We start from the raw sequence: 20177 nt of genomic DNA, 5'->3' as shown, positions 1-20177 counted from the left end.
TGGTCCCGGCCCACCGTGCTCTCGCAGGTGGGAAACGCGGTACTGACAGATCCACTATCACTTCAATACCAAGTATTGTCTCAGGCACACGTCATGCACACATCACACAGTCCAGACAAATATATTACTGTAAAAGGTTACTCCTGTAATGCTTCCTTACTTTTTTCTCTTCAGTATAACACTGATGTCACCCCAACAGTGTTAATTGTTTTCTAATACACAGCTTTGTATTGCTGTGGGAGTAAGATAGAGCTCCAATGAGGGCACACCCAACGTGTCCCTCCCAAGCAAGCACAGTTTCTAGGGCACCGCAGGGGAGAACAATAAGCAAACCTCCCCTAAAGCGGTGGGCTATACTAGTGTGCTGCTGCGGGCTGATCAGACCCGCCGTCCCTCTGAGGCAGGGCGTATGCCACAGTCTCCTATAGAGGGGAAACAACAGAAAAACCTACAGAAACATTGTGCACAAGGCTCAGTACTTACAGCTTGAAATTGCCGACTTGTGGCTGGTTCCTGTTCCTCGCCGGTTCGAGATTAGGCCATCGGTCAGGCCAACTGAATACAGGGTGGGCCAAAAGGACGGTCGGCCAAAAGGAAAGGCCGGGAGCGCTCCTACCGTGGATCTGGTCCCCCCCGCCAACAGCAGCACTCGGCCGGGCTAATCATCAGGGGCTAAAGGCCCCGGTCCTGCCGCGGTCGCCAAATTTATGTAGCAGGAAAAATCCTGTATTCTCCAATTAATAGTAAATCATACTTACAAACGAGGTCTGAGGCAAGATCAGGAAAACAGCTTCTTTATTTAACGTGCATCTAGACCATTGTACATGGGCTTCAGAGAAAATCTGAGCAATGACTGCAATTACCTGCCGTCCTTTATAGGGTGCCTCCACCCACTCACTACCTAAAACATCTCAGCTTCCCAGGTCCCTGGGACACTGACAAAAACATGCATTAGTCTGTCGGTTCAGCCTGTTTATTTCTCACTCTTCCTGCCTTTACCTTATATGGGCTCCTTCTTGTTGCCAGCTGTCCCTTGTTTCCTTATTGCTAAATTGCTATTAACCTGCGTATATGTTCTACCTTCTGCAGAAAAAGAGGAAGTTCCCTCTGCTGATGTTCCAGCTGGCCTTTAGCAACCCTGCTGCTCTGCGGTTTGCTCAGGAAGTTACAAATTTTGCTGCTTGTCTTCTTCGTTTGCTTAGCTGGCAGCCAGTTCCCCTTTTGCTTAGGCAAAAAGATTCTAAAAGCATTTCTGTGGGCCTTATTAATTCCACCCTTCTCTACCATTTCCAATTATCCAGCAATCCATATTTCCCTTTATCAATATCCCTTCTTACTCTGCCGTGCAATTTGGTGCAATTTGCTCCATTAGATGAGATATTCAGGCAACATATAAGCAAACAGCTTCATACCATGTTTGAGGTTGTAAAATGGGTTGAGGAGAAGATAACCTCAGGTTACCTAGTGTCTCCCCAGTAAACCAGATATACAGTGCAGAGTTAAAGTTAGGGGGCTTAGAAGACTGTAAACTCTGTTTAGGACCACACTGATAGATGCTCAGACATCAAATCAATGGACCTAGAGCACAGGAAGGAGCAGCAAATGAAAACCAAGGAATAAATGACATATATGGGGACATGCTGAGAGTAAGAAGGAAATAATCTTATTGAAGAGCAAGTGTTATTCGCTACCTTATAGTCATCTCTCATTAGGGTTGCCAGTTGCTGATGTATGGTGATTGAATGTGTAGAAGACTTGTAAAAATGGTTTTAAATGAGGAGGAAATTTTAATCAAAAGTCTGAAATCACATGAACTGTGCACAGGAGAGGGGGAAGCTATGGTATGAAAAAGCACACATATGACCAATTCCTTAAAACTGTATTGACTGACATAACTGTATAATGAAAACCATAACGTATATAAGCAACTCCCTTCCAGAGAGAGGCAGGGGGGGAGAAGGAAAGGGGGGGGGAGAGAGAGAATGTGTTGCATTGCTGTTACTAACTTACCACTAGTGGGTTGACCATCTGTCAGCAAAATTATCATTGAAATGCTTTTCTCAGGCAGTAACTTGGCAGTGGTGGCCTCATCTAGTGCATGTATTGCAGTCAAGAGAGCACCATTGATATCTGTCGCTGTAACAGGAAGGAAAACTTGATAATAAATTTGATATCACAGACCACAGGAATGATTTAATTCCTTTGGAATCTTTCAAGTGAGGAGGCTTCAAATTCATAGGGAAAAGTGGACAAATGGGAGAAGCTGTCAGGTTTTGTCAGCAGGGAGTGTGTTCTAGTGATATGCAGAAGCAAAACAAAAAACATGTAAACTGAGGCTGATTTCCCCATGGAGGTTTACTCCATTTCAGCATCTCCAGTCATGTGCATCTCCCTCCTCTTTTTATTTCCACATGATGTCATCCTCCATTCCTGTACAAATTACATATACTGAACCCATCTCCCACTAATGTATTTTTCTCCTAATGGCAAACTACGTTACATGTTAAAAGGTAAATTAGTTGGGTGGGAAAACTTCTGAGATAGAAATGCCTTCCTTTTGGTCCAGGAACAGACATTCTCATATTTTGAGCCTGCCTTGGCGGGGAGGGCAGGGTATAAATCGAATTAAACATAAATAAACATAAACAGTTGACATATTACTGTTTTATTGCTTTCGCATGCTCATGCTACTCAGGTTTGCTCTATTTGTTAATTTTACTATTCTGTCATCAGATCTTAAATTTGTACCATTTTGCATTCTGAGCCACTGCCTACCAGCTGTGTGTGGCTCTGCTCACTGTACCAGATTCCTCATCTGATGAAGTGTGCTTAGAGAGCACACGAAAGCTTACATTCTGAATAAAACTAAGTTGGTCTTAAAGGTGCAACTTGACTCCTATTTTGTTCTACTACTTCAGACCAACACGGCTGCCCACTTGGATCTAACAGCTGAATAGGTTTGCTTTGCTGTGAAATTTGAAGCATCCTTAAGTTTTACCTCCTTGAGCTTCAATGGTCCCAACATATTGTTTAGCCAGCTCCACATTCTCTTCTGTAGCTGACAACAAAGATGGCTTCCATGCAGCAACATCTCCACCAAAGATTATTACATTAAAGTGGTCTCCAGGATTCAGGTCTTCCAAAAATTTTTGTAGGGCCTCTTTGGTCTGCAAAATAAATGAATATTACATAATATTCAAGCACATAATAACCATGCATATATTCAGAGTCAGCAGCCAAAGCCTAAAATAAAATCTCCAACACTCATGCCTAATATGCAGTATATAAAGTAGATCCCATGCGCCTCCCACTTCAAAACAAGCAGCATCCAACACTCTTCAGTGTGTATGCCCCAACCCTTCAAGCAGATCCTGCAGAAAAGAACAAGTTCTATGCTGATCTACACAACCTCGTACGGAAGACCCCTACAGAGGACAAGATGATCATCCTTGGCAACTTCAATGCCAGAGTAGGTAAAGACTCGGAAGCCTGGAAAGGAGTACTTGGCAAACATGGCATTGGCAACTGCAATGACAACGGGCGCCTCCTGCTAGAATTCTGCATGGAGCACCAGCTCACCATCACCAACACTATCTTCCAGCAGAAGAACAGTCTGAAGACAACCTAGATGCACCCACGGTCCAAGCACTGGCACCTTATCGACTACATTCTGGTGCGCCAGAGAGACCTTCGAGATGTCTTACACACCCGAGTAATGCCCAGTGCAGAATGTCATACGGATCATCGTCTTGTACGCTGCAATCTCCATCTTCACTTTAAACCCACACCCAGGAGAGGAGGTATCCCTCGGAGGAAGTTTCAGGTTGGCAGTCTCCAGTCAGCCGAAGTTAAAGCTGCCTTCCAGGCAAAACTCCAGTCAAGAATTGAGGACCCCAGTTGCCCCACAGACCCTTCTCCAGAAGCACTCTGGGAACACCTAAAAACTACCGTCCTGCAGATCTCTGAAGAAGTCCTCGGGTTCTCCACAAGGAAGAACAAGGACTGGTTTGATGAGAACAATCAAGAGATCCAAGATTTACTGGTGAAAAAGAGATCTGCCTACCAAGCACATCTTGCTCAGCCCTCCTGTCCTGGGAAAAAAGCAACCTTTCGCGCTGCATGTAGCAACCTCCAGCGCAAGCTTCGAGGCATTCAGAACGATTGGTGGACCAAGCTTGCAGAGAGAACGCAGCTGTGTGCAGACACTGGTGATTTAAGAGGGTTCTACGAAGCCCTGAAGGCAGTATATGGTCCATCATATCAGGCTCAGAGTCCCTTGCGTAGTGCAGACGACCAAGTGCTCCTCACAGACAAGGCATCCATACTGAACCGGTGGTCAGAGTATTTTCAGGTTCTCTTCAGTGCCAACCGCGTAGTTCAAGATTCAGCAATCCACCTCACCCCACTTCAACCAGTGAAAACAGAGTTGGATGAGATCCCCACCCTAGAAGAGACTGTTAAAGCCATCAAGCAACTGAAAAGTGGCAAGGCAGCAGGAGTTGATGGAATTCCACCAGAGATCTGGAAGCATGGGGGCACAGTACTACATAGCTCACTTCACAAAGTACTTGTCACCTGCTGGGAACAAGGCAAATTACCACAGGACTTTCGCGATGCAATCATCATCACCCTATACAAGAACAAAGGGGAAAAGTCAGACTGCTCCAACTACCGGGGGATAACCCTGCTCTCCATCGCAGGCAAAATCCTTGCCAGAATACTCCTGAGCAGACTGGTGCCCACCATTGCAGAAGAACTCCTCCCAGAGAGCCAGTGCGGCTTCAGAGCTAACAGGAGCACCACCGACATGGTATTTGTTCTCAGGCAGCTCCAAGAGAAATGCAGGGAACAGAACAAGGCTCTGTATGTGACTTTTGTCGACCTTACCAAAGCCTTCGATACCGTTAACAGGAAAGGCCTGTGGCAAATCTTGGAATGTTTAGGATGTCCCCCAAGGTTCCTCAGCATGATCATACAGCTACACGAAGACCAGCGAGGCCAAGTCAGACACTGCAACGACCTCTTGGAGCCCTTCCCAATAGGCACAGGTGTAAAGCAAGGCTGCGTTCTTGCGCCAACTCTCTTTACGATCTTCTTTAGCATGATGCTTCAAAGAGCCACAGTAGATCTAGATGATGACGATGGTGTCTACATCCGCTATCGCACCGATGGCAGCCTGTTCAACCTGAGGCGACTAAAGGCCCACTCCAAGACAATGGAAAAACTTATCCGAGAGCTACTGTTTGCTGATGATGCTGCACTCGTCTCCCACTCGGTATCAGCTCTGCAGCATATGACGTCCTGCTTTGCAGAGGCTGCCAAGCTATTCGGCCTAGAAGTTAGTCTGAAGAAGACAGAAGTTCTCCACCAGCCTGCACCCCAGGAAGATTATCACCCTCCCTGCATCACTGTGGGTGAATCAGTTCTGAAGACAGTCCAGCAGTTCAGCTACCTGGGGTGCATCATCTCCTCAGATGCCAAGATCGACAAGGAGATTGACAACAGGCTGGCAAAGGCAAACCGTGCATTTGGCCGACTGCACAAAAGAGTGTGGAGCAACAAGCATCTGAAAAAAGGCACAAAGATCAATGTTTACAAAGCGGTTGTGATGACAACCCTCATCTATGGCTCCGAATTGTGGGTTTTATACCGTCATCACCTGCGACTCCTCGAGCGCTTTCATTAGCGCTGCCTTCGCACCATCCTCAACATCCACTGGAGTGACTTTGTGACCAACACTGAAGTCCTCAAGCGGGCGGAGGTTACCAGTATCGAGGCACTGCTGCTGAATACGCAGCTGCGCTGGGCAGGGCATATTTCTAGGATGGAAAACCACCGCCTTCCCAAGATTGCCCTGTATGGCGAACTCTCCACCAGCCATCGAAATAGAGGGGCACCAAAGAAGAGGTACAAGGACTCCTTGAAGAAATCCTTTGGCACCTGTCGCATCAACCATCACCAGTGGTCTGACCTAGCCTCAGATCGCAAAGCATGGAGACACACCATCCACCAGGCTGTCTCTTCCTTTGAGAACGCACGCATAGCTGGTCTTGAGGACAAAAGGAGACTGAGGAAGAATCGCACTGCTACAGCACCAACCCTAAATCAGACTTTTCCCTGCAGCCACTGTGGCCAGACCTGCCTGTCCCGCATTGGTCTTGTCAGCCACCAGCGAGCCTGCAGCAGACGTGGACTATTGCACCCTTCTTAAATCTTCGTTCGCGAAGCCAAGCCGAGAGAGAAAGTAGATCCAACAACCCATCAGTGGAAGGAGTACAGAGTTCTGCCATATCCCCTTCCTGCTAGCAGTCACCATAGAACTTTGGAATCCTGATTCCTGGGCTCACACAACCTGTGTGAATAATTTGCCATATGGGTTCAGGACTGTAATGAGGAGGAAGAATGGGCAAAATAGCTCTTCCTCCTTTTTCTTCAAGTATAACTTCATGGAATTAAGACACACATCCAATTTACAATGGTTTTTTTGCACATGGTCCTGCAACTCCAGGGATCAGTTTCCTGGAGATCAGAAGTGATGTCTGGGACAAGGGGAATATGGTCAAAATCCTGTGTAAGAGCTTTCTACGTAGGAGAATTGTAATTTTTGAATACAGTTGTCAACTCTGGGTTGAGAAATTCCTGGAGATTTAGGGGTGGTACCTGGGAAGGGCAGGTTTTATTTATTTATATTTATTTATTTCTTCACATTTCTATCCTGCCCTCCCCAAATGTGTTCAAGGCAGGTCACAACAAATAAAACATATTACGTATTTCTAAAAAACTAAGCATAAAAACCAAGCAAACCAATGTATTAATTAAATTCACTAATTAAAAATTAGAATGGTGACCATTTGAAGACCCTAATCCCTGACTGGACAGGAACAATGAATAAAGTAGTCATAATCAAACACTACCCCCATGTGGGTCAGGATGTGGCAGGGAGGCCATATTGATGGTTGGTGATGCCAACCGCCTCATCTAAAGACCTGGTGGAACTGCTCCATTTTAAATGCCCTGCAGAATTTGGGGAGAGGAGGGACCTCAGCAAGGTACAATGCTCTAGAGTGCACCTTCAAAAACAGCCATTCTCTCCAGGGGAATGGATCTCTGTTGTCTGGAGAGTAGCAGTAATTCTGGTAGATTTCCAGGCCCCACCTGGAAGTTGGCAACTTATGTCTGAAGCAAGCTTTATGGGTGACTTTTAACATGATAGGTCACAGAATGTAATAGGAACAGCTTCTGAAGTATGAATCTTACTGTGCGTCAAATGCAGGACACAGTACTGCTATCAGATTTTATTGTGAGATGACTGTTCTCCATCCTGAAATGACTTTTGTGATGTCCATTAAAAAATTATGACCATCCTCTCTCTCCATCAAAGAACTAATGGAATAAAGATGTGATATTTACTGCAGATGTGAAGGTGAAAACATGAGGTTTTCTACTCTCGCAAATTTAAGATAAGTGTTAGTTTAGGAATTCAGGCAGTGTCTCCTCCCCACCCCCACCCCCCACTAGGATTACAACAGTGGAGACAACATAGCTAATTTGAACCACGAGGAAAGGCAGGATATAAATGCTTTCATTAATAAATAAACAAACGTAATCCTGATGTTTCATGCCCACATGCCACCCCTAATCCACCCCCACCCCTTGCCCAAAGAAAAACCCCGAGGAAGTGGGCTGGACAGAGGGAGGGATAATATTTTAAAAATTGGCTCTTGCTTATAACATCTAATGACATCTTATTATCTTATTACTTAATAATAGTAATTAATAATGGTCCTAAAAAGATATTGTTGCTTTCTGTGGAGTTCACATTGCGCTCAATTTTTACATGATAAACGGTATTAATACAGTGAATGAATTCCAGAAAACTGTCTACTATGAGAAAAATTACCTGCTGAATTTTCTTGCCAAACATAGATGAACTATTATCTATGACAAAAACAATATTTATGGGAAATGCAGGCATTTTACTGGGTGCAAAATAATGCACAAAATATCCATTAGCAATCTGAAACAAACAAAAAATAACTTTTGTTATATATAGTCTACATGTACATATTTCAACAAACAGTGCATAAAAAAAACTAAAAAAAAAATCTAGGATATATAATTCAGGGCACAATCTTCAAATCTGTTGGCAAATTGCTATGCTGGCATAATTTAGAGATATGAGCACATGAAGCCATGTTCTACTGAATAAGACCATTGACCTATCAAGGTCAGTATTGTCTATTCAAACAGGCAGTGGTTGAGATCTTTCAGATCACCTGCTACCTTCCCTTTTCAACTGGACATGCTGGGGAATAAACCTGGAACCTTCTCCATGCAAAGCAGACGCTCTGCCACTGAGCCATGGCCACTCACTGCCCCAGTGTAATTTGGTTTTATGCTGGTGATGAAGGGGGACCCCTAAATAATTAATGAATACCCCTATAATAATGAATAGAGGCATGCTTATGACTTCGAAAGGAGAGTGTCAGATGCAATGTTCGTTAGAGGCCGCACAGCCCAAATGGGTGTGAATTCAAGGTAGATAACAAAGAGGCCTCAGATTAGCTTCTTGTTAAAGCTGATAACGCATGCAGACAGGAGGGTGGAGAATGTTGAGTGAGATAAGCCAGCGCCTGTATGAATAAAAACGATCTGTATGAAAATAATTTTAACTTAGTCAGTTTGGAGGCTTATAGCCGGCTAAGTTCTGCTTTGGTGCCAAAGTAAAATCGTTTCAACACAGCAATGTGCGGACCTTGTTATTTCTCTGCTTCAGTTACACCGATGTAGGATATACTAACACTGAGCTGGAGTGGTGTATGTGGCCTGCGTGACTATCAGTGTATGTGTCAAGTGCAGTCAAGTCTTCGCTGACTTACAGTAACCCTTTAGGGTTTCCAAAGCAAGTGATTAAGCAGAGGTGGATTGCTATTGCAGTCCTCTGCAAAGTCTTCCCAAGTGGTCTCCCATCAAAGCACCAATCCTACTTATCTTTTGAGACTGGACAAGATCAGTACTATTCCACATCCCAAGCAACCCTACCAGTAGTATATGGGATGAAACTGGTGGTGCTGAGGGCATGCCAGGGGAATAGAGCACTTACTCAGTATTCTAAATCCTCCTCAGCCTGCATTCCACCTTCTGAAGAACTAGGGAAACTGAACTGTTCATTAAAAAAAAAACCTCTAAGAGAAAATTAAGCAGTTACACTATTTTCCAAGCAAACAAAAGCCCATTTTCACTAGCTGGCTAGATCCTTCAGTATGCTGTTTATGGAATATTTGACATTACTGCATAAAATTGCCTTTACTGCACTTAGTCAAAAGATGCCTATCACTCTGAATCTTTTAGTAATAATTCTCCTGTTGAGGTGGCAAATCTGATTGGTTAGGGCTTGGTGGGACTGTGGGGTATCAGCCTTTGGCCCATCAAACTATCAATCAAGAGTACTTGCATGCCATTGGTTAAGACCACTCCTCTCTCCTGCCTAAGTGGCTGTTGCTAGACAGCAAAGCTGATTCTGTTAGTAAAACGCAACCAACCTTATTTCTGGCAGTTACTGCAGGAACACACTATTGGCCCATCACACATTGGTCACTGTCTCTGGCCTCCCATTGGCTGACTTCCCTACCCCTCCCTACTGCAGGCCCAGGAATGTTGAACACATTGCCAAAAGCAGTCTTACCTCAGAGACAGCCACATCCCCAACTCTTCTTTGTGTTTTCTCTGTCAACTGGCCTCAGAAAGGGCTGCAGAGGTACTGTGGCCTCATGAAAGGCCTCCTAGCACAAGCAGCCTCCAAAAGCCACAGAAATAGCCAAGGAGGCCAGGCCAAGCCCTGCTGGAAGTGTGGGGTGAAGACATTCACTCCTTAGAGGTGTGGGGGGTGGAGTGAATGTCTTCACTTGGGTGGGCGGGAAGGTGCAAGGGTGGGCAGGCACTTGCCCAGAGCCTCATTCTAGAGCCCAATTAATTTTGCTTCACAATGGGCCTTACTCCTAGTTGTTCACAATGGGCCTTACTCCTAGTTGTTCATATTTTACCTGTATATCTCCTGCAGTGACACTCCTTTTAACATCATAACGAATAAGAAAATCTCCATCTAGTAGAGTTTCTTCTAGCTCAGGACTTTTTCTTTGTTGTGTTATTGTTGGTTTAAATGTGACATGAGCCTGAACATTAGACAAAGAAACAAACATCTCAGTCATGACCATGGTTTCTGTGTCAAGGCAGTTTTCCAAAATTTGATCCATGTTGTATACCTTGGTCTCCTCCTGCACCTTTGTGAGGGCACTGCATAGCTCATTGGTTAGAAAAGGGCTGTCAGTTTCTAGGAAACTTATGCCTTGGGGTTCAAAGATGTGGATGTCAATCTGAAGAGAAGAAAAGAAAACATGAGGGATATCTTTCAGTTGTGACACAGTGCCAGAAGGTGATGACTGAAGCATTTGCCAAAAACTGACCTGGAAGTGCTTCACAAGCTGTTTGGGCTTAACCTTAATTGGTAGTTCATACTTTCCTAGTTTCCGTTTTTGTGGGAGTCAAGGAGCTGTGGGAGTCAAGATACTGTGGGAGTCAAGAAACCAGACGAGATGACCGTGGGGTAAAAAGCTGCTCTATCGGGCCAGGAGCAGTGCTTTATTTTATATCCTTGTAAGCCAGGCGTTGGCTCAGGTAATGATTGATACCCTTTTACAACAGGGCAAAGTACAATGCACACGAAGCGGTTTCGGTTGGGGCCCTGCAGGGTACAGGCAGCACAGACAAGTCACGTGGTTTGCCAGCGTGATGTCTGATACTTGTTCCTGTACCCCTACATCTCCCCCTTTTTGTTTTTAAGCTGATGATAAGCATAATACAATGCACGCCGTTGCCATGTTTCCTTAGAACGTGTACACAATTGCAGCAAATTAGGAAGGCACTGAATACAACAACAGGCAATGATTAAAAGAACAACAATTACAATTATGGCACAGATCAATTGTCGGAGCCAAGTAGGGTCTGGGAGCAGGGAGGTTAGCCAAGCGAAAGGGTCCCAATCAGGACGGAGTGCATTATCCGCAATGAGGTTGTGCAAGTGCTTCAACTCTTCCTCGATGGTCCGGTTGAAGTCTTGAAACCGTACCTCACAGGCTGCTGGCCCAACAATCTTGCAAAACCCTCCTTGGCGTGCCAACAGATAGTCCAGGGCAAGCCGGTGCTGCAACTGTATTTGGTGCAGACTGAAGATTTCCTTCTGTAGGTCACGAATAATGGAGGTAGTTGCATTAATGGACTGTTCTAGACGGCAGGTGAGTCCAATGATGGAAGCACGGTTCTCCTGTGCTACTATATTAGAGTAGCCGCCTAAGGTTAAAATGCCTGTGAAACTTGCAGCGGCTGCCCTCCCCGTACCCCAGAAGAACCATAAATTGGGGTCTTTTATGATCCACCCACTACAAATGGACCCGGGGGTAAAGGTTGAAACATTTGGAAACAAGAATGGAAAAGTGACATGAAGCATGTCCCAAGTAGAATTCATGAGGGAAATATTAACATTATAAGAAGAATTACAGTTCATGTTATTACCGCCTCCCACCCAGAATCGATCACTACAATGAGTCTGATTCTTGCGACTAAGCCAATGTTTGTTCCCATCAGCAAGTCCCTTCCACTTGGAAAAGGCGTTGTTTGTAGCGCCGCAGCAAAAGCACAGTCCTGGTAAGGCATATTGGTAATGAAACATGCGAAAGCGAGTAGCATTAACATCGTCCTCCAATGGGTTGGTAAACATATAGGATCGATTTAAGTTCTGTAATTGGGCTAACACTATTTCTGGAGCTTGAAAGGGGGTGGGCAGGAAAGACATAGAGGAAACAGACATGGGGGGTTCATACACAAGTGTAACATTAGTACCATGGTGCCAAAACATATACGCAGCGTGTCGAACCCACAAATTCTGAGGAGGAGACTGAGTAACTAGTTCTGCATTGACTGGAACCAACAACAAACAATAAAAAGGTTTTGTGCTCAGAGCATGTCACAGGAAACAGCGGAGGGGGATTCTCCCCCTTTCTGTTTTTCAAGAACAGCCAGGGCAGCGTTCAAGGTACGGTTGGCACGCTCCACAACAGCTTGACCTGTGGAATTAAAGGGAATACCGTAGAGATGCCGAACGTGCCAGCGGCCACAAAATTCAGCAAAGGCGGAGCAACAGGAAGCAGGGCCATTGTCTGTTTTGAGGGCGGCAGGACGACCCATAACAGCCATGGCGCGGACAAAAGGAGAAATAACCCGTTTCACGTCCTCCCCTCGTTGATAAGCTTCTTATACTGGGGTTGGAAGAGGATCTTCTGCCATGGACCTATTGGGTATGTGAAAGTCCTAGGGGAGGGTGAACTAAAGAGCCTGCCCACCCCCCCTAGCACCCAATGAAATGTGTCTGTATGGTTGCCAAAAGGGAATTCTTCCTGTAACCCAGCATAGAATTGGCAACGGTGCTGTCCTGCCGGTATCACCGATGGTCCATACAGCAACAGGGGGCTTGAGGAAAAAAAACCAAAAAGGAACCAAAAACATTCACACATGACAACATGGAGATGACTCCGTACCAGTGTAGGGAGCAGTGAAAGCAGATCAAAAATGCATACATTCAACCATGAAGAAAGGAGTCTTAAAAAGTTATTAGTGAAGCGTCTTCCTGTCCAGAGCATGGTGACCAGTGAGCTTTGACGTCACAAGCGTACATATGTCACGTTAGGGGCCTGCATTGGGCAGGTTTGCCTAGTACACTAAGCATTCAGGACTTCAGGAGGCTTCTTCCTTGTCAAGGGAGGAAAGTAACATACACAATACAGAAAACACAACCCAAAATATTCTTTGTTGCAACATAAAACTTAAAATAAAACATTGTGCACAATCCAGGAAAATGACCATAGTGTGGGGCGTCCCCCATATGATGAAAATAGTTCCATAAAAAAGAGACAAAAGAAAACCTTTACTATAGCCTTGGAATATAATAAATTGTCAAAACAATATAAAAACTTCAAAAACAAAAACTGAGGCCTCAATAGAACAATGCTAGCTAGCTTTATATGATAGGTGAGCTAGATCAGAGAAATTAAAAACCTGGACATAAGTGAGGTGATCAGGTCCCACGAAATCCAGTGTTTCTCTGGGCTAGGTCAGCTAAAACGATCTTGGCATGGGGGTCTCACATGTGAGCATAGGGTTCAACAAAAACTTAACAAAACAAGGATTCTGAAAAGGAACATAATGGTTACACATACATAAAACAATTCTTAACAGGACTATCAACAACCTTTAGAACTACTGAGCATGCATTAGACTTGATTTGCAGGTCCAGATTCCCTGCACATCTATATTGAAAGAAAAGATGAGCAAACTTAACAAAAACAGTCACAAAATCCTAGAAATCAAATTATGGTTAATACCTTGATAGACACACTAAAACAATGCATAAAAAGAGAAAAGATGTGTCAAGGCATCTGTAGGACCAAGATTAAAATGCTGAGTTGTTGCAAGGACAAGTCAAAAGAAAGACTAGAAGCACGAAAGCATATCCCTTTAAGAAGAGACCTTTTATGGAGTAAAAGGTAGAACTAGGATGATGGCACAATGCTCCAGGTGTAAGGCTTGTGCCAGAGAATGAGTTTCCTCTGTGCATACACAGAGTGCAAAGAATGTGTTGCTGGAAGGCAACATGCTGTCAGAAATACCAAGGAGACCAAAAGTGGAGCATAAGACAACAAGACTTAAATTGAAGGGCCTTTATTGAGGCAAAAATAACACAAAAGGACATTTAGTAGCAAGAAGAAAATCATGATCAGAAATGAACCCTGAGGGATCTACATTAAGAATCTAACAGGTTATGGCTCATTTCCTTGAGAACATGGAAAATAGAAAAGGGTGTTCACTCAGAAAAGTCTGACTCTAACAAGATATACTGAGCCCACAAGGTGGGGCCTTTTAAGAACATGTGGATACCTCTTTCCACAGGCAGACTGGATTAAACAACAATTAAAACTCAAGCTGCACCAAATAGCTAGAAAGGGGAAGATTGATCATAGATGGAACATAACTACAAATGACATGCAGAGGGCAAATGAAGATATCAATAGTTGAAATACATTTGAGGAATCCAGATTTCTAATGGAGACCAAGAACTTTCAGGAATTCTGCCAAAAAACAAGAGTATGAGGTCTGGAAGCTTAAGAGAGAAAAAGCACAGGGAGAGGGTAAGTTTACCCCAAGGAAATGTACAGATGTCCTATACTGCTTGTAGGAACCAAAATTTGTGAGGTAAAGTTTAAAACATTGCCCTGTATAAGAAAACTACTAGAAATAACAAAAAGGATTCTCTATGAGGTGCACCATTTCCTTAGAACAATGGAAATCATAGGCGGACTATTTTAAAAGGGTTTACCAGTCACTAGAAAATTATTAACCTAGGATTACTCCTGGTATTAGGGCAGTTTACAGGCAGAGGAGTCTCTCCAGCGGAGAAGGATTGGCTGTAAGTAGAACTTTGGGATGCCAGCTCCAGGCTGGAGATTCCTGAAATATTGAATCAGATGTGAGAATCACAAGGCGTGCAGTTCATTTCCTTGGACACCTATTCCCTCCAGAGGCTTTAGCCTCAATGTATTGGGGAAAAGGCTATGATTTCGGGAGAGACCTCCAGGTCCCACCTGGAGACTGGCGACCTTACAAAAACAAAGTAGTATGCACATCTTCCATCCAGGTATTTCTCTGGCTGGGGAGAGGCTGTCTGTGAGAGACTGCAATATTAGAAAAAGGTTTGGTAATGAAAGACTTTTGAAATTATATCTTTTAGACCCAAAAATCAGGAGATGAGAATTCAAAATAGCACAAAAATATTTCCACACTATTTCCACCCTCGCACCCCCTTATGGGGAGCGCATGAACAACAGGAGTATCAGAAGGAAACGAAAAAGGGAGTTGGCTCCATGCCTGCACAAGGAGGGCACCCCTGGGGGGGGGCCTCCTCGCAGGCAGGGATGATGAACACTCCTTGCTCCCCCATTTCCCGTAAGGGTAAGATCAACACTGCCTCAGCAGGAAATTCAGAGGGCAGAAGGACGGGCAAGGTGACTACCTCTCCTGGCAAGGGTTGCTTAATAGCAGACGCAGTCACCAAGGTCCAGAGGAGCGACTCTCCCTTTGGGCTTGGGCTAGGAGAGGGCCCGCCTAAGAGTTTTTTCGCTCCGTATTGCTTGATGGGACAGAGCGGCATTGATTGGCCCAATGATATCCTTTACCACATTTTGGGCACTTCTTGGAAGGTCTGTTAGCTGCAGTACCTCCTTGTACAGTGCGGGAGCGACACTGAGCTTTGTAGTGGCCGGGTTTCCCACATTGGAAACAATTGCCAGTGGGTTTCTTGGGTCGCCCCCCACCTCGGAGGGCAGCTGCCAGTAAGGCCATCTCGTGCTGCTTAGACCCAACCTCTGCACACGCGGTTAGCATGTCAGCCAATGTATACCCAGGGCGGCTTATAACTGAACTTAGCACCCGCTTGCAATCAGTGTTAGCATTTTCATAGCCTAATTTAACCAGCAGTTCGCTCTGCGCCTCGATGTTGTCGAGCTGCCGCTGAATAGCCTCTCGGGCTCGAGCCAAGGAGCATTCTAAGGGACTGAGAAGGATGGCGGGAGAGGACTGGGGCACTGGGAGGACTGAGCCCAGCGGCTCACTGGGAGACACAACCGTCTGGGGAGCTCCCACGGGAGCTGAGGCCTCTGACCAAGGGGCCAGGGCCGGGTAGAGATAAGGAGGGGGTTCACCCGACGTCTCAGGGGGCTTACAGAGGATGTTCTCAGCCGGAGTGAACTGGCAAATAGCATGATGAATCCGCTGCCAGGTTATGAGCAGAGACATAGGAGCGCGGGGTTCCTGTTTTAATTCCGCCCCGATTTTCCCCCAGTCACTGGGCTTCATGGAACCACATTGTGGATACCATGGACACTGGCAGTCTATCTCCCGCAGGAGCTCAAGGATCTCTTTCCCTGACGGGCATCTGTCTGGCTGCTGTGACTGACATAATTTCCTTAGTTCATCTGCATGCACTACCTGTTCCTTAGACAACGTTTCCCCCATACTCACCTGAAATTGGTGCACCGTGAAGACCGAAGGGTCGGGTGAGCAGGAGCCGGGAGCTGATCACGTCGGGGTCACCAGCTGTGGGAGTCAAGGAGCTGTGGGAGTCAAGATACTGTGGGAGTCAAGAAACCAGACGAGATGACCGTGGGGTAAAAAGCTGCTCTATCGGGCCAGGAGCAGTGCTTTATTTTATATCCTTGTAAGCCAGGCGTTGGCTCAGGTAATGATTGATACCCTTTTACAACAGGGCAAAGTACAATGCACACGAAGCGGTTTCGGTTGGGGCCCTGCAGGGTACAGGCAGCACAGACAAGTCACGTGGTTTGCCAGCGTGATGTCTGATACTTGTTCCTGTACCCCTACACGTTTTAGCAACTCCTCATAGATGAGTTCAAAGGTAACTTTCCCAGCTGCTGCAACATTGACTGAAACATGAAACTGCTCTAGTTTCCTTCCAGTTGATCTGGAAATAAGAAAAATATCATGTAGGCCTTTCCGTGGAAACCAAATATCCCAAAGTAAAGAAAATTAGGTGAGCAGATTGCCTTGGCTTTTCCATTCTCCGGGCTGAGCCCACAACTCTTTTCTTCCATAACAAAAACCTCTGATTTTCAGCTCTCCCTTTTAGGCATCTTCCAACCACTTCAAATACAAAGTTGTATTAAAAAAAACAGCATACCGGATGAATGGAAGAATGTGAAAAATAATTGGGCCAGTCCATGACTTCTCTTGGGTTTAGTCTGTGGCACAAATTGTTATACTGTATAATATCCATGTGTGCGTGTACGTGCATGGACATTTATTTGATCTGCCATTAGAAGGGAATCAGGTGCAGTGGTGGAAAAATCCTGTATGCCAGATTCTCAGTAAACAAGAAGATTGGGGGGAGCACCTGTCTTAGATATTCAAGGATCCACAAATCTACTTCCTGCACTTTTAGGAGAGCCACAAAAGTCACTATAGCTCCTTGTTACTCAGATGATATTATATCCATTCCAGATTCAGGGGATACAGTCAAGAAGGATTTTTAATCTGCCATTGGTTGCATCAAAGACCTTGGTCCAGGCCTGCACTATTAAGTTTTTGGCTTCTCTTTTTGGTATATATTCGTGTAATCCATTTGGTCTCATCTCTGTTTTACTCTAGAATAATTTCTGCTTGTTAGCTATGGAGTATGAAGAGATTGGATTAAGTATGGTTTAACCTATAAGAAAATAAAGTAACTGGAAGGGGCAAAAAAGATTTCACAGTTTATTGGACCAATCCAGCACTCTGCCCTCATGAAACAGCAGCATCATACCTGTCTTGGGCAGCTTTCATTTCCTTTATTATTCCAGGATAAGTTTTTCCATCAATGGTCCTTCAAAACAAACAAATTTTATGAACAGTGAAAGCAAACTGGAGAAAGACTTTTCCTTTGACTGTAGGCCTTTTAGGACTTGGGTCTCTACCCTCCAAGTGAAGAAGATGATATTGGATTTATATCCCATCCTATACTCTGAATCTGAGTTTCAAAACACTCACAATCTCTTTTACCTCCCCCCCCCACAACAGACACCCTGTGAAGTGGGTGGAGCTGAGAGAGCTCTCACAGAAGCTGCCCTTTCAAGGACAACTCCTGCGGGAGCTATGGCTGACCCAAGGCCTTTCCAGCAGCTGCAAATGGAGGAGTGGGGAATCAAACCCGGTTCTCCCAGATAAGAGTCCATGCACTTCACCACTACACCAGATTGGAGTGGGGAATCAAACCCAATTCTCCCAGATAAGACTCCACACACTTCACCACTATACAAGACAGGTGGCACCTGGAGATCTCCTGCTATTACAGTTGATCTCCAAATGACCACAATCAGTTCCCTTGGAGAAAATGGCTGCCTTGGAGAGTGGACTTTAGGGCACTAGACCTTGCTGAGGTCCCTCCCCTCCCCAGCCCCATGCTGCCAGGCTCCACCCCCCTAAATTTCCAGGAATTTTCCAGTCTGGACCTGGCAACCATATAAACTTCCCAATCCCCAGGTCCCAGCAGGGGATCCCCCAGTTTTACAGGTCCCAGGTCCCAGCAGTCACCATGTACCTCTAGACTCAGAGTTTAGGCAGGTTTACAAACCTGCAAACAGGTCCATTTTTAAAATGTGTGCCTTTAAAGTTGAGCAGGAAATAGGAAGCGCTTCATGGGGAAGGGTCAGCAGCAGTTTCGTCAGAGCACAGACCCTCCATTTGTTTTGCTTTCGTTTTCAGAGCAAGTAAAGTTGTGGAGGAACCAGACACAGTAAGTGTGTGTGTGTGTGAGAGAGAGGGAGGGCTCTGGGGGGATGTTCTTCGAAGTAGAGGCACCAAATTAGCAGCATAGCTTCTGATGCCTTTCCTCAAAACACCCTCCAAGTTTCAAAAGGATTGGACCGGGGGGGGGCAATTCTATGAGCCCCCCTATCCTTCATTATTTCTAATGGAGGGAAGGCATTGAAAAGGTGTGCAGCTCTCCCCTTTCACCCAGAGACTTTTCTGTTAAGTTGGTGGCCTAATGCACCATCAAACAAAATTTCTGTAGGCAGCATTGCCCTCTTGCTGGCAGTAGCACGATTGGAGGTTGCTGCACACTGGAAAGTCTGCCTTCAATACATGCTTGGAGAACCCGACTGTGGGATTATTTCCTATTGAGTAAAATCTCAATTTATTGTGCTGATGCTCTGACAGAACATATTCAAGAAGAATTTCCTGTGTTCTGGTTCCAAATAGTGGAATATCTCACCAAACATAATATTCTCCCCCAAAACCGTTTTTATCATGATATGCTCTAATACGTTCTGGGCTCACTGTCTCTCCTCTGGTCCAAATACAAAAAAACTGTGAGCTCTAAATAGTTGAGTTTGATTAACTGGATTTATTAATATAATATTGGGACAGTTATTTGTACATTTCTACAGTAGAATCAGTCAATAGAATCAGTCAATAGAATGTATTTTCACTGGATGCTCTTCAGTATAATTGTATGACTGCTCCTTGGTTCTCTATTTTATGGATTACTCTTTCTTTTTCTTGTTTTTTTAATTAGTTAATTACTAAGGCTGTATTATTTGACGTGATAGATTACAGTGTTCTTTATTGTAAACTGAAAATCTGTTAATAAAAATCTGATAAAAAAAATGAAAAGGTGTGCAGTCCCTTTAAATGTGATGGCTAGAACTCCCTTTTGAGTTCAATTGCACTTGTTCCAATCTTGCTCATGACTCCACCCTCAATGTCTTCTGGCCCCATCCCCAAAGTCTCCTTGCTCCACCCCCAGATATTTCTTTAATTGAACTTGGCAACCCTACAACCATATAGGTTTGTTGACTTTAGGCTTGAAGGCAAGTGAGGAGAATATGGTCACATCAGGCTTTGAAGAAACTGGTTCCCCTCTCTGCATCTCTGTGAAGGGAAATGTTCAGTCCTGGCCCCTCAGGATGCAGGAGGCATGAGGTCTGAAGAGCAAGCTGCTGAGACAGGGCACATAATCCAGCTGAGACAAATATGGTGGATGCTTGGCTACTATGTCAGCCCATTTGATTCTCCTCATCAATGTTCTGCTGCCATTGCACATGCAGGAGGGTTTATGGGAGGCTCCAAAGCACAGAATGATGTGGTTCTACTGGTTATCTGCACCCACAGCAATGTGGAGAAGATGTAGGAGCTACAGCAACTACAGTTACCTGTTCTTTAGACAAAGAAGGAGAGGGACAGCTATGGACCAGAGCAGGGCAGGGGCTGGGACTATGACATCAGCAGGGGGCCTGCTTAAATGCAGGAGCTTTTAAGAAGCCCTAGAGATGAGCTTACATGCTGAAGTTTGTGATGAAGGCTGTGTTGGGTAGCTCCACTTCAAAAAATACCTCCTGGGCTACATTCACTCTGTTGGCAACTTCGCTGGTGATGACTGTGTGTGAAAATCGTGAAGTAACTTTGCTGTCCACATGCAGGCTGTAGATTTCAATGGCATTCTGGGAAAGAAGAAGAAGAGTTGGTTTTTGTACCCTGTTTTTCTTTACCTTAAGTAGTCTCAAAGCAGTTTACAATCA

At 45.0% G+C, this 20177-nt stretch overlaps 1 protein-coding gene and 1 pseudogene across 2 annotated transcripts; both read right to left on the bottom strand.

Moving 5' to 3' along the window:
* Positions 1-20105, bottom strand: part of LOC132572029 (inter-alpha-trypsin inhibitor heavy chain H4-like) — a 42503-nt pseudogene extending 22398 nt beyond the window's left edge.
* LOC132572647 (uncharacterized) lies at positions 10601-16286 on the bottom strand. 2 transcript variants are annotated; one of them, XM_060239956.1, is made up of 2 exons: positions 16126-16286; positions 10601-12797 (listed from the first exon to the last, which is right to left on the bottom strand). In XM_060239956.1, exon 2 carries the CDS (start codon positions 11909-11911, stop codon positions 10814-10816), a length of 1098 nt encoding a protein of 365 aa, XP_060095939.1. In that variant the 5' UTR covers positions 11912-12797; positions 16126-16286; the 3' UTR covers positions 10601-10813. The 2 variants fall into 2 exon arrangements, 1 of the variants encoding a protein (XP_060095939.1); XR_009555449.1 differs by lacking the exon at positions 10601-12797 and adding an exon at positions 13758-14209.
* Positions 20106-20177: the final 72 nt, after the last annotated feature.

This window comes from Heteronotia binoei, chromosome 5 (assembly GCF_032191835.1).
Source record: "Heteronotia binoei isolate CCM8104 ecotype False Entrance Well chromosome 5, APGP_CSIRO_Hbin_v1, whole genome shotgun sequence".
NCBI lineage: Eukaryota > Metazoa > Chordata > Lepidosauria > Squamata > Gekkonidae > Heteronotia > Heteronotia binoei.
Note: the sequence above shows the minus strand (reverse complement) of the source record. Positions and strands in the feature narration are given on the sequence as shown.